Genomic DNA, 14,304 nt, shown 5'->3' on the forward strand with positions numbered 1-14,304 from the left:
AGCATCTCTGGTGAGGCAGGATTCTCCTCTGAGAACCGTCTGGGAAGAAGCAAAACCCAGGGCAAGGTTTTGACACTTACCTGGTCAATATTTATCGTCTGGGCTTTGTTAAACCTTGTAGAACCTTTAAGCAACATTAGAAAAGGTGGTTTGTTTAAACTGCAGCCTCCCAGGGATACATCTCTCTTGGTAGATTTACTGGCCAAATCTAGGACTTCGGGCGCCTCTGATAACCTGGAATGAGGGCAGAAGTGAACTCTGACACATCAAGGAAGACGGGCTGAGCACTTGTCTCAGAAATACACAGTTCTACTGTCCCGATTTCTGGGTAAACTTTCATCTCCTACCCGCGCAGTGTATGCAGAGGAAACACGAGGCTCACAGAGGATGAGGGTGTGCTGTACCACCTCTGCCGTCCCCAAGATCCCTGCCCCGTGCCCGGCCAGCAGGAGGGCCTGAAAAAGTTTTATTAACTTGGCGGGCAGGACTGCGGCACAGCCAGAATACTCTGGTTCTTTCTTCAGAATGGGTGCCACAGAGAAATATGAGAATGAAATCGGAGGGAGGACAGATGTAGGCACTGGGTGATTAGAATGACGGTGAACGTCAGGAAGCCTCCGAAGTGAGTTCACAGAAGGACTCACCTCCCTGCATTTCAGTAGGAAAATCTTGGGATAAGTCTGCTTTATCTTGTGATTGTCACCGAGCCCAGAGAGCAGCTCACCATTTCCTAACAGGCTGCCTAAGGTTCATGACCAGTCCTGGGCCCTCCCTCTGCCCTGGGGAGAGTCTCGCGCTTATCTAAAAACGATCATTTTGTAGCAAAAAAAAAAAAAAAAAAAAAGAGAGAGAGAGAGAGAGCATTTGAACATTTGCATGCAAACACCCGACTCTACTCTGTGAAAAGTCACGTTCAACGCTGTGGTCATTGGGTTTCCCAGCACTGCACTGGCCCAAGCAATTCCTTGACCTTGGAAATGGAGAAGAGTTGATTACATCTAATTGCACAATCTTGATTACAATGAAATAAAACTTCAGTGTGAATATTTTTCAAGGCCATAATCTGAAAGTTAATTAGACCTTTTCCATGGTCATGTTCCAAAGCTGCTCTGACAGAGGGAGGCGGAGCCCAGGTGGTTTGGGTTAGAAAGCCTGAGGCAGGAGAGCTGCCTGCGGAACGTGGCGACACGTCCTCTGCCTTGGCAGGCCGCTCCCATCATGGGAAAGGGCACCCACCTCCGGACAAAAACGTTGCTGATGCAACCCTCGAAGTGACCGCCGCCCAGACGCAGGGATTGCTGGGAATCTGAAAGGCCTCGCAGTCTTTGGTTATTTTTCAGAGGCTGGTCATCAATGAGGAGCCGGAGGCTGAAAAAGAGAGGACAAAAGCCAAACAGGACTGAGAACAGCTGGGGAAAATGGTGCTTGCCAGGCGGTCAACTGTCTGATTCAGACTCAAAATCTTTAACCTGCAATAATTCATCAAACCAGGCTTCTTTTTAAAGAGCATTTAAAATTTGCATCATGCATTTCTTTTTGCACATGACGTTTTTATGAACACTCTACAGGCATACCTTGTTTTTTGCACTTTGTTTTGAAATATGCTTTGCAGATGTTGCATTTTTTTTTTTACAAGCTGAAAGTTTGTGGCAGTCCTGCCTTGAGCAAATCTATTGGTGTCATTTTTCCAAAAGCATTTGCTGACTCCATGTCTCTGTGTCACATTTTGGTAATTCTCGTAATATTTCAAACCCTTCACCAGCAAAAGGATTACGACTCCCTGAAGGCTTAGATGATGGTTAGCATTTTTTAGCAATAAAGTATGCTTTAAATAAGACAGGTACAGTATTTTTTTAGACATAATGCTACTGCGCAGTTAATAGACTGCAGTGTAGTGTAAACATAACTTTTATATACACTAGCAAGCCAAAAATTTTGTGTGACTCACTTTATTGTGAAATTAGCTTTACTGCAGTGGGCGGGCACGAAACCCATGACACTGCCAAGGCATGCCTGTATATGCACAGTGCACATGTCTTAAGTGCACAGCTCTGTGAGTCTTCGAAATGCGAAAACACCAACATCACCAGCACCCAGATAAAGGAGCAGAGCCAGCCAGCACCCCAGGCACCTCGCCTTTGCTCCCGTTCCATCTCTAGCCTTCCCCCCCTCCAAGGACAACCACTATCCTGAATTCTGATAGAGTGGATTAATTTTGCCTGCTTTTGAATTTTGTATAAACGAAGTCACAGGAAATTAGCTCTTTCATGTGTGACTTCTTTCGCTCAGCCTTAGGTGCAAGGTTCATCTGTGTCGCTGTGTACAGTTGTAGATTCTCATTCTTGTTACTCCCATTTCATTCTCCCGTTTTGAATGCACCATAATTTATTTATCCATCCAACTCTGATTTGAATTTTTTTTTAAACGAGAAAACTGATAGAGAACCGGGAAGAAGGCCATGACTTACTGGTAAAAGTGTCAGCATCAAGGACAAATATTTATCAAAAAAATGTACAGAAAATTTCATCAAACTAAATAAAATAAAATTCTTAGAGCTCTGGCAGAAGGGCCATTCCACTCACCCAGAGTTGTCACTTATCACAGACACGTAATGCAGTGAACCATCCATGTACGTCTGTGGAGATGTAAAAATTGGGCTTCTGCTGTCCCTGGTGCTCAGTTCAATGTGACCATCTTCCAGGGTGACCTGCAGGCTGCTTGTCTGAAATCATCAGAGAACAGACCCATCAATGCAATACACCTGCATTTAAGGATGATGGATGTATCAGTACTGAATTTATGATCAAGACTATGTATAAAACAGGATGTTTTGACCCACATTTTTTTGACTTTGATATTTTGATGTAGACATTTTTTAATATTTTGACTCCATGTTTATGAATATAAAAATCTTATGCAAATTATTTCAACACTGATGAATATGTCAAAAGTATTTTATGGACCTACAGTCATAAACCAACTTAATTTCTCCATCAATTACACAAGACAGTTAAACCATTTCTGTTTTTCTGTTTTCACTTTCATTCTTCCAGTTATTTTCATCAAAATCAATTTTCTTCCGAATACATTTTTACAACAAAGACTTGATTCATCAGTTTTTTTCATAGATGATTAGAATGGCAGCGTTTCCAGTCATGAATTTTTTATTTTGGGGTCTAATTTCTAGGAAGTTCAATTTTCCAACGTCAAACCCTGCAGATCTAAATTCTAGTAGGATGCTTTGAGTCTTTCAGTCGATTCTTAATTTTTTAAAAAATGTGTAGTTTTAGCAGTTGTTATTCCACTTTTGTTGATTTTTTTCCCCTAAACATCAACTTTTGAAGTTTTCAACCAGGCATGAGTCTTCAGTGAGCTTTATGGTATGTGGTTGTAGCCACTGTCAGCTTCCTTTTATGTTGTTTTTGTTTCATTTGGCAATGTTCATTATAAACAGGGATAAAAGAATGCTAATTGATATGTATTTTTTAAAACAGGAGATGGGCACCCCCGGGTGATCCTGGCTCAGGTTCAGGTCAGTGCAGGTGACGTGGATACTGAGGTTCCAGTCACGGGCCCTTGGGCTGCGCAGCAAGACCAGTGTTCCTGAGCAAAGTCTGTGAGGTTCTGGAGGTCAAGGTCATCCCGATAGGCCTTGACCTTGTTGATGAAGAGGTTGAGCTGGTCTCCAACCCAGTCCTTGAAGACGAAGGCCAGGATCCCAGCTGCCAGCTCCAGGAAGAGGATGTGGCCAAGGAACATGGAGAAAAACTTGAGCAGGAAGGTGTCCTCCTCGAGGGCCCCAGGGCAGCCGGCAAGGCCAAGCACACCAGGATGCCTCCGACCACTACCGACAGCCACACGGCGGCTGCGGCCTGGTGGCCATGGCCACGCTGAGCCAGTGTGAAGTTGAGGGCAGTGCTGCCGGGGCACTTGTGGGGTTCCTGCATTGTCCAGGACTGAGCTCATCATTTTCTCAGCCAACTTTTCCTCCTGTTTTGGATCATTTTGTACACTGTGTGCTAAGTGTTCCTACCCCTGGCAGAGGAAACAAGGATTGTGTATCAAAAGAGCTAGGTCAAAACATCCTGCTTTGATGGAAAAAAACCACTCTCACAATCTAAATGTCGACATGTGCTTCCTTAGGGTATTTGGTTTGTTTTTTTGTTTTTTGCTTTTTTTTTGGTTTTGTTTTTGTAAAAAATGATCTCTAATGGCTGATGAACAAAGGTAGCCAGGGGAGAGGAATTTACTACAAGAAAGAGGCAGCTTTCTCTCAACAAACACTAGATGTCTGCATGCTGACAATTGTGAAGAAACAGACCCAAGAAGGACAGCTTCCTACTTCTATTACAAATCCCATTTGTTCCACCAGGTGATTTGTAAGTATTAGTTGATTTTTACATTCTCATGTCTATATCACCACACTAGCTAAATCCTCTTAAGTTATAGACTCTCCGTGGCTTGTTGTACGTGAACGAAGAGCAAAGGACCTTACTTTCTCCCATTCTCTGATGTAAATATTGTCCAACTATATGCTGCTGCTGCTGCTGCAAAAAAAAGGAATCTGAATAGCTATCTGGTGTGGAATCAAAAAGGAGTAACAGGGATACCTTCTGATTTTTTTCTTAGATCTAAAAATTTAAGCTACATTACTACTTATAACAGTTCTAATTCACCTTCACTCACAACATATACCTAAAAAAGAATGAAAATGAGTCCATGAATACATACAAATTCAATTCTGTGGACTATAATGTATTTTCTAAGCCTGATTTCTTTTAGGACCCACCCCAGGATGGGGAGTAGCTTCCATGGCTGAAATACACAATAGCATTTACTGTGTCATGATGGGTAAGATGCCCAACGAATTTACCTTCAAAATCCCTCTATGGTTTTTGACAACAAACTCTGAGTCAGGTTTAAGTCTTGTTCAATATTCATGCAATATTTCATACCCCTGTCTGATGATTTAATAAGATGCCACTGGGTTGAAAGGTCTGAAACCCAAAGGAGGCCTGGAAGTGGCTGGGCGATGGGAAGTCCAAATTGGTGAAACTCAGCTGTCCTCCCCTGGAGAATGAGGCAGACCGCACGAGCTGAAATGCAAACGGAATAAATTACAGGCACTGCAATCATGTCATGGCTGAAGTGCACCTTAACTTGTATCACTTCGCCTGAACTGTAATTTATGTAGCCTCGGGAAGAAACAGTTTGCTTTGCTGCATGATAATTTGCCAATCATTTGTAAGTTCTTGTGTGGAGAGCTGGTATTCCTACTTTCCCACAAATTTAATACGCAAACCTGAAAAGGCTTTGCAAGTCCAAGGCGAGTGTGATACCTGAGCCAGTCTGCCATCACGCTGCGTGCTACCAAAGCAAGTCAGAAGTTGACGTCTTAACGAATCGGTTAGTCCGGGAGGTTCCTTTGCAAGGTTTTTGAACTCCTCACTTACCGTCCAGTCTTCCGAGCACTTCTTTGTTACTCCAACAGTATCATTCAATCTAACGACACCACTGGTTTTCTTCAGGTTTTTCATGCAGCCTTGGAAAGCAGGTGTAGAGATATTAAACCTGATTTGGGATTCAAAAAAAGGAAGAGGTGTACCAAAGCAGGCTTGACTGGGAATTGGAGCTGCAACACTGCACTCCCTCCCTACTACTTCTCACCCATAAATAAGTACGTGTTTTATGGTTATCTGTCCTCATAGGATTTCTATAATGCTACTTCTATTGTGCTGCTGGGAAAATCCACTTCTTTTCTGCGTGATTTGCATTCTCAGCTTTAAACACAATAATGTTAATAGAAGAATAACCAAAAGGTACAGAGACATAAAAGACGTACAGTATCTGGAATTTGTCCCACCGTCCTCCTGGAGTCATGATAGTGCATTGTGAATTAAAAGCATGTTAAGAAATTAATATACTATAAACGTTATATAAATATATATTAAAAGCATAATACATAAATAATTTATTACAGCCAGAAATGCTCTAGAAAACTTCTTGCTCCTTTTTTCCTATCCACTTTTTAGGCTAGCCACTGTAAACTCAGAAGAAACACATTGTTACTTTCTGGTTCTAGACAATTATGAAAAATGTGGCTTAGTATTTAATCAATGTCAAGCTGGAGCCATGGAAAGCACTGTCTGGTGTCTACCACCTCCTAATTGTGCAACCTGGGCAAGAGGTAGCTGGGCAAGAGGATTAAACAAGTTTACATCCAGGGAGTGCTTGGAGCCCTCCGCGGCACGTGGTCCTGGACACTCAGGAGGAGACTCTGTGAGGCAGGTGGTGCTGCTCTGGAGCTCCGGGCTCTGAAGCCGGACAGCCTGGGTTCCAGTCCTGTCCCTGCTGCCTCCTCTGTGCTTCTGCTTCCTCGTTTTTACAGTGGGAGGGTGTTCATCTGTCTCCCAGGGTTGCCGTGAGTTTAAATGAGATAATACGTGTAACAAGCACTCGAATGGTGCCTGGTACAGAGCAGGGACTCCCTGTGGGATGGCGGAGTCAGTAACGTCCCCGTATGAGTGCGTCAGTACCAGGAAGCAATTCCTAAAGCCGCTCTTCCTATGTGGCTGCCTTAGCATTTCCTCTTTGATTTGACTTTGGGATCTGCTTGGAGCTGACTTCATGTAAAACATTAATACACGTGAAATGACTGAAGTCCAGGCAAAATTTGTGTTTCTTAAGCAAACGACATACTGAGAAAAATACAAAACTGACTTCAATATAGATCCCTAATGCAGCCCACTTTTTTAAACGGGAAGGTCTTATTTTTATTCAGTTCATTATAAACAATTGAGAGACATGTAATAAGCATAAAATTAAATTTCATTAAAAGGAAAAGGAAGAAATGAATCCCCACTAGCACTGCAGTGTGAGTTTATTTTATAAAGTTGCCTTTTTTGCCTCAGAAGAGGGGAAAGTTCCTGTCTATTCCAGGAGCTTGTCTACTTAAACGTATATTCAGATCCATCTTCTCTTGGGTTTCAACATGTTTTAGAACCATTAACATCTCCTTATGTCCTTCTTTCCATAAAATACAGGTTGAAGGAAGAAGGAGGTGGCAGAAAAGTAAAGGGGAGAGAGATGGACCAGGTCAATGGATATAAGAAAACAACACAGAATGATGGATAATTGTTACCTATTGAGTTTAATGTAAAGTCTTAAAATTCAAACTAGGAGTTGAGTCTACGGATATACATACATCAATAAAATAAAAACTAAGCAGAAATCTAAAAAAAAAAAAAAGTAAAGAGGAAAGAAAGGCAGCCAACCGACATGGGGCACCTGTTCTGTGCAGGTGCTATTATCCGATCCTCACAATGACCTTTCGAGGGAGACGTTTTCTTATGTAGCATTATTGACACGTGTTACACGCTAGCACGTTAACTCCTCTACTCTGAATCTCACAACCACTCTAAGAGTTAGGCCGTCCCTAAGCCCATGTTACAAGGAGAGTTGGGACAATGAAGTGACTTGCATGAGGTCACCCATGGGGAAGTGGCAGCACTGGGATCTGCAGGCTCAGTGTGTCGCACTGTGACTTGAAGCCCTTACTCGTTACACGTACACAGTTGTGCACCTGGAGCACTTGCAATGATCATGACTCTTTGCTACAGACCAGATATCCACGGCAGAGACGTTAAGATGGAAGGTTTATTTCCACTATTCTTTGGGGTGTTCTTGTTACCCGGACTCATCTGAGGGCCAAGAGTTCCACGTCTACTCCAGGATTCGGGGGTCTGAGCACACTTGTCAGAGGAACGTGATCGCAGAGGGGTGTAAGCTGCGGCATTAGTGGGTTAGTGCCCTGGGGTCTGAACACACACTGTTCACAATCTGTCCACAAAGCCTTAGCCAGGTCCAACCTGCTGCAGGCAGATTCCAGAGAACAGTAAGAGCAAGACATGATCCTGAACTCAGTAACTGCCCAACGGATTCTTGCCTGATTTTGACTTTCTGAATTATTTTCATCTTAATGTTCTAGTAATACTCTGACGCAGTGATGTAGGTCCTCAGGAAACATTTCCTGCTGGTCTGAGACCCTCTGGCATTATTGGGGATGACCTGCTCTTCCCCAGAGAAGCAGATGGGATTAGCAGATTGTGACTTCTGACTATAATCCTAAACAAGTCATGCCAGGATCTGGGGCCCCCTTCCCAGAAGATATGCTACAGTGAGAGAGGAGAAAACACAACACCCACAAAATCCCGTGTCACAGCTACTTTACTTAGAGATTACACGAGGCTTGCTGCTCTCCACGTTAGGTTTAAGCCCTCACTGACTTCTATTAAGAGGTCAGAGGGCCTCCCTCCTTGGAAAGAAGTGCTTTCCCTCCCGAGCTCAGCTATGGGTCATCGGGAGAGCTGCTCTGTGACTCACCCCTCCTCCAGTGACCCATGTCAGGGGGGCGGTGTCTCCGGACTGTCTGGACCATTGGGGACGGCACCAGAAGGATAAAGCAGGGCCAGAAACAGCTAGTGTTGCCTAGCATTTCACTTGTGAGGAAATAAAAGATCAGTGCAACCTTCTAACTGGCCTCTACCTCCCACATTTTCCATACCCTTGTGGTTTTAATCAAAAATCGAAGTATAAACTTGCCCAGAAAAAGGAAGCAGTCCCTTGTTTGGAAGACCCCGAAACAGATTACCAGGAAGACTGTATATGTCTGTCAGTACAAAGGTGTCTAATAATAGCCACATGTGTGTTTCTTTACTGGACAGAGATGAAGAGGCAAGGAAGAGCTGTGTGCCGACTTAATCCAAGGTCACCCCGCTCCTTGGTGGCTGGGCCAAAATGAGAACCATTTCTTTTGACCTCACCCACTACCCTTCCTAGTAAATCTTGCTGGGCTGGCGTTCACGGCACTGTGCGCCTTCTGCTGACACCACGCAGATGCAAACCACCAACCAGTGGCTTCTGGATTACCTCTGAGGACTCCTCACTGCTCTGGGGGAGCCCACCTGTCCCTGAGCTTTGTTCACTCTTCTCCAGCCCAGGTCTTCTGTCCAACCCCTCCGGGCATCTCCACCTGCTGTCTCTTGGGCTCCTGGGACTCAGCCGGTCTCGGAGCAAACTCGTCACCCTGTTCCTCTGCTGGTGCCAGCCATCTCTCTACGTGCTGGATCAAAACCCAGGTGTCCTTGAGCGCTTTTCTCTTTTACTCAAACCGAAGCAACCATTCAGTCCTGCCCATTCGCTGCCCTAAATATATTGGGAATCCATGCCCTTTTCCTGACCTGTGCTGCCATTTCCCTGGTCAGGCCACCCCTCTCTCACCTGTGTTAATACACGCATCTTGCAACCTCTTGACCTGCCTCTGCCCTTTCCCCGCTTAATCCAATCTCTGCCCTGCACCAGAGTGAGCTACTGGAAACCCAGATCTGATTATGTCCTTTCTCTGCTCAAGTCCCCCAAAGATTCCTTACTATGACTTTCAAGATCCTCTGTGGTCTGGTCCCTGCTTCCCACACCAGGGGTATCCTTTGAAAGTTCACACTTTCTCTGGTTCTTGTCTCTTCACACACGCTGGCTGCCAGCATCTTTCAGGTCTAGCCAGAGACTACTTTCCCGACGCCCCAGCTGGTCAAATTCCCTCCCCGGGGCCCCAGCAGCTGGAGGTTCCCCTCTGATGGCACTGGCCACATTCTACTAATCTCCCTTCCACTATACTTGAGGCTCTGCCCTGTTTGTCATTGTCATCCCAATACCGACCACACTGCCTGATGTCACCAGACACTCAGTGAGTGCTTGTGTAAGGAATAAATAAGAGCCTCAGATGTGTGCAATGGTTACTCTATTTTGTTATGTTTAATTGAATGAAGCCAAGATGATTGACCATTCATAACTGGCCATATCTAACACTGATGGTATTAAACAGTAATATGACCTCATTGGCTCTCAATTTCTTCACTGAAATTCAAAGGTTACATACTATGATCCACAAGGTCCCTTCCAGTCCAAAGACTCTAAGGAGTAATGACATTTACTCCCAAACTCTATTAAAGTGCTGAGCTTCCTCACCTGCAGTTTTGTCTTTGGGGACAACCCTGACAACTTTAGAAGAAAGATTACTGCCTCCTTACTAATGACGGACAGCTGCCAAATGTATAAGGAACGGAGAAGAAAGAACACCTTCGCACCCCACCTTATACATCACATCGAGTGCTCCTTCCAACTAAATCAGGAAAAGAGTTAAGTAGCCTCAGATCTCATATGGAAGCCATCATCACCGAATGTGTTGGGAGCGCTCTTGGCTTAGTCATGAGGCTGCACTAACCCTTCCAGGGAGCCTTCTTCCCGCACATTGCTGTCAGCCGTCTAAAAGCCTTTTCGGATGGTGCAAACAAATGAACAAAGAAGAAAACCAGTCCTTACCTGGATCTGTTAGAGGTATTCTACTTATAGTATATCCTCAAAGTGGTGGGGTTTTTTCCCCGTCATTCTGATTAAGCTTTACTTCATTTGAATTAATTTAATGCATTCATGTATTCATTAATCAGAGAAACAGTTATGCACCTATTCTGTGTTGGAGGACGTGAAAGGGGGCAGGCAGCAGAGATGTGCCCTACAGCCTAGGAGCTACTTCCCGAAGAGCCCTGGGACACCGGTCAGGACAAGGGACCACCTGAGCTCTCCTCTGTGCCTTCAAGGACCCCAGGCCACAGCCTCTGTTCTTACTGGCAGCGTTGTCAACACCAAGTTTATTCCTTTTGGTTTCTCTCCTTCTAGGAATGGCAGTGGGGGTGGCACAGTTCCCTTCCTCCCTCCCCCTGCCTCTTTAAGTGGCCAGTCCCATTACACAGTGTTCACATCCAGCTTTGCCCTGTTGGCTAACACCGTTAATACTGAAACGTTAACTTTTTGTGTTTGTTTTTCGCTGGAATTTATAAAGGTAGACTAATCAGTGGCAACCATAAATATGAAGAGAGGTGACCTGCTTCTTTTAAGAAAAATCATCTTACCTTTCCCTGATTGAAATTGGAATTCCTCCCAGATAATATGTGCTGAAATCAAATATTTCACCTTCAATTTTAACCTTTTGAGAACCCACATTTATCCACGTAAGTTTTTGGGTTTTTCCAATTTTGATCTGAATCTGAAATAAATGAGAGGTGAATCAGCAAACAATGAGAACTAAAAGAATCCTATTCACAGTGGTTCAAAGCTATTATGTTTTCATCTTTCTTCAGATTCATTTATATACATGGTATATATACATGGACTTTTGAGTAGTAGCACATTTGAGTAAAATTACAATACTAAAACATGTTAATAGGAATGTTTGCATTTGGATTAAGCACGTTTTATCTATGTCATAGAGAGGTCATCTATTTCATGCCCAAATGTTCAAATTTTAAAAGGACAGGTCTCTCAGTTAATAACTTTAAGTTCATCTGGTAATAGAAAAGTGTTCTGGGCATGGACTTAATTTTAAAGGACCAAGGACATTTAACAGTTCAAGCAAACAGACTCAGAAGGATATACCGAATGATCCTTCCCGTCATTTATGATGTTTCTAATTCCTTTTTCTTTTGGTGGCTCTGAATTCAGCTTGTATCGGACCATGAGGCTGCCGTCTTCTATATTTAGAGATATGAAGCGATCCTAGGACAGGGAAACAATGCAGATTACCAGTAGACTCAGGGAGAGCCAGAACGCTAGCGGTCAAGACACTCCCACATCCGGAGTGCTCTCAGCTTCCGCTGCCTCCTTAGTTAAAAGGGACACCAGTGCTGTAATAGCCGACTCCTGGGATGGGATGATGGTTAAATCTTGTCAACCCTGGTGAACATCATACACAGTGGTTGGCACACAGGAAGGAAACAATACATGCTAGCTAGTCAACATGGATGGACCTAGAGATCATCATATTATATGAATTAAGTCACTTCACTTAATTTCTTCACTTAGAGGAGGACAAGTACCATATGCTATCACTTATGTGTGGAATCTAAAAAAATGTATACAAATGAACGTTTACAAACCAGAAATAGACTCATAGACATAGAAAACAAACTATGGTTACAAAAGGGGAAAGGGGCAGGGGGAGGGATAAATTGGGAGCTCGGGATTAACATATACACACTACTCTATATAAAATAGATAAACAAGGACCTAGTGTATAGCACAGGGAACTATATTCAATATCTCGTAATAACCTATAATGAAAAAGATTATATATGCATATGTATAATTGAATCACTTTGCTGTACATCAGAAACTAACACAACATTGTAAATCAACTCTACTTCAATAAAAAAAGGCTAGCTATTGTCATGATTTTGTTTTATAACAATCTATAATCAGCATGCAAAAATGGAAACTGAAAAGACACAGATCATTACTTTCATTTGAAAATATGGCTGCTACCTTTTAGAGAGAGGTATGGTCTTCCTCAAACCCCAGACATTTTCCACCACCTGTTTTCTGACCTGTCCCTATGTCTTCGTCTCATTGGGTGGTCCATCCATTTACCTGTTGCATGGGGATCCCAGATAGGGCCTCTTCCCTCCCACCACTCTCTTCGCCTCGGCAATCACAGTTACTTCTGTGGCCCTAATTTAGGTGTGCCCATGAAGCCCAAACACTTTTCTCCAGCCTAGACCTGTCTTTCTGGGGCTGGATCTGTACATCTGGTTGCATTATTCCTATTGCTTGCATGACTCACAGATATCTCAAATTCAGAACATCGCTTACAGAGCTTACAGTCTACATGACTCCCACCTGCTGCCAAGCCGGTCTCTTCACCCTTCATTGCTCTCTCTCCTTTCTCTCTCTGATCACTAATCACCTTGCTGAGCCAGTCACCAACCGACTAGGAGCCATTACTGCATCCCCGTCATGTTGTAGGGCACATCCCTGAACCAGCCATTTCCTTAGAGGAAAGGGAAGCGGAGGAATTCCTGCAGTAGGACTTGAAGATTTGCCCAGACAGTTTCTCAATGACAAGAAGACTTCTCTTTGAAGTCTACTGCCAGAGTCCTTACCTAAGAGGAAAATCAGTCCTTACCTGGATCTGAAACCTTGCTCTTTGAAGCCAGTGATGGTTCATTACACTCATAAACAACAGAAAAACATCAACTCATTGACAGTAATGACTCATCCTATTTAACAGCTGCACCCTAGATAACTTTCTCTGGTTACTAACGTAACCATTTTGTAATTTTCTTCTAATATAAGCAGTATTTCTGGTTTTTAGTCTCCAAGGACTTCAAAATATAGCACAAAGAAGATTTCATTTTGGAAAACAACTGCCTTGCCCTGAAGATGCTGTGTGACCTCTCAGCTCTCTGTGTTTTTCAGGCAGGCTGGAAACTCCAAACCATCAGAACAGGTCCAGCCTTGGAATCTCCCAAAGGGTCCAGGCCAACCCTAGGAAGGAGAGTTGGAGCAGGTCTGTGACCCTACCCTGCAGGGAGAAGGGTCTGGTAAAACCCCACGCTCCCTGTCAATCCCACATTCTCAGACTGGAGATCCCACGGACTGAGCCACGTTCCTCCACAAACTACAGAAGCACCTATTTTCTGGGGAGGTCAACGTCAAGCCCACCGACCAGCAGATGGCGCTGACGATCACTCGAAGAGGGTCACTTTGGTCTATTCTAAGCCAGTGAGAACCGTCTCTAGGAACCTCAGTTGCTTGAAAACAGAGTAGCTTCCATGTCTTGAAAAGTTAAGTGTCAGGCTGATAAAGATGCAATCCTGCACACTCTGGCAAGAGTCAGATCAATATGGAAACAGCAGGCGGTGACACAGTCTAGTTTTCGGAGATCTCAGGAGGATTTCTTAGGCAGAATAAGTAGATGATTAGGCAAATAATAGTTTTCAAAGAATAAAACTGGCAATACAAACAGAACGGGAAAAGCGTGATTTCTCCCACATTTTGGTGGCATCTTCTCAAATTCTGAATTATCTGCCTTATTAAAACATATTCTCAGAACCAAAGAAAGTAGAACTGGGCCGAGGGGAAGGATGCAGGTAACATTTGCATGTTGTTTTTCAGATCTGTTGGTTGTTTATAATAACCCAGTTACCCTCAAATTGCTCAAATAAATGCACATATTTGAAGCATCTTTGAAGATTACCTGGTTTTCTGCAAAGAACAGCAGACCTCTGTCCACAGTGGTCTGAATCGTCTGTCCGAAGATTGGGAAGGGAGCATTTGGTTGAGTCGGAACCCGAGCGTAGCCTGTACCTTCGAAATAATTTTTGTCCGACTCTTCCTTTCTCCTGTCAACACCAATCACCGTAAGTTAGAACACAGCAGCCGAGGAGCCCCCAGGAGAGTGTGCTTATTAATAAG

The 14,304-nt window shown here is 43.8% G+C and overlaps 1 protein-coding gene across 2 annotated transcripts in view; it reads right to left on the minus strand.

Moving 5' to 3' along the window:
- LAMA3 (laminin subunit alpha 3) overlaps positions 1–14,304 on the minus strand; it is a 200,880-nt gene that overhangs the window by 17,419 nt on the left and 169,157 nt on the right. For both annotated transcript variants that reach the window (XM_031690290.2, XM_006205102.4), the window contains 8 exons: positions 14,087–14,231; positions 11,488–11,607; positions 10,965–11,098; positions 5,454–5,571; positions 4,956–5,096; positions 2,583–2,722; positions 1,237–1,368; positions 81–234 (listed from right to left, as the gene is read on the minus strand). In XM_031690290.2, coding sequence (XP_031546150.2) covers positions 81–234; positions 1,237–1,368; positions 2,583–2,722; positions 4,956–5,096; positions 5,454–5,571; positions 10,965–11,098; positions 11,488–11,607; positions 14,087–14,231 — 1,084 coding nt within the window. The remainder of the gene's footprint in view (positions 1–80; positions 235–1,236; positions 1,369–2,582; positions 2,723–4,955; positions 5,097–5,453; positions 5,572–10,964; positions 11,099–11,487; positions 11,608–14,086; positions 14,232–14,304) is intronic.

Source organism: Vicugna pacos, chromosome 24 (assembly GCF_048564905.1).
Source record: "Vicugna pacos chromosome 24, VicPac4, whole genome shotgun sequence".
NCBI lineage: Eukaryota > Metazoa > Chordata > Mammalia > Artiodactyla > Camelidae > Vicugna > Vicugna pacos.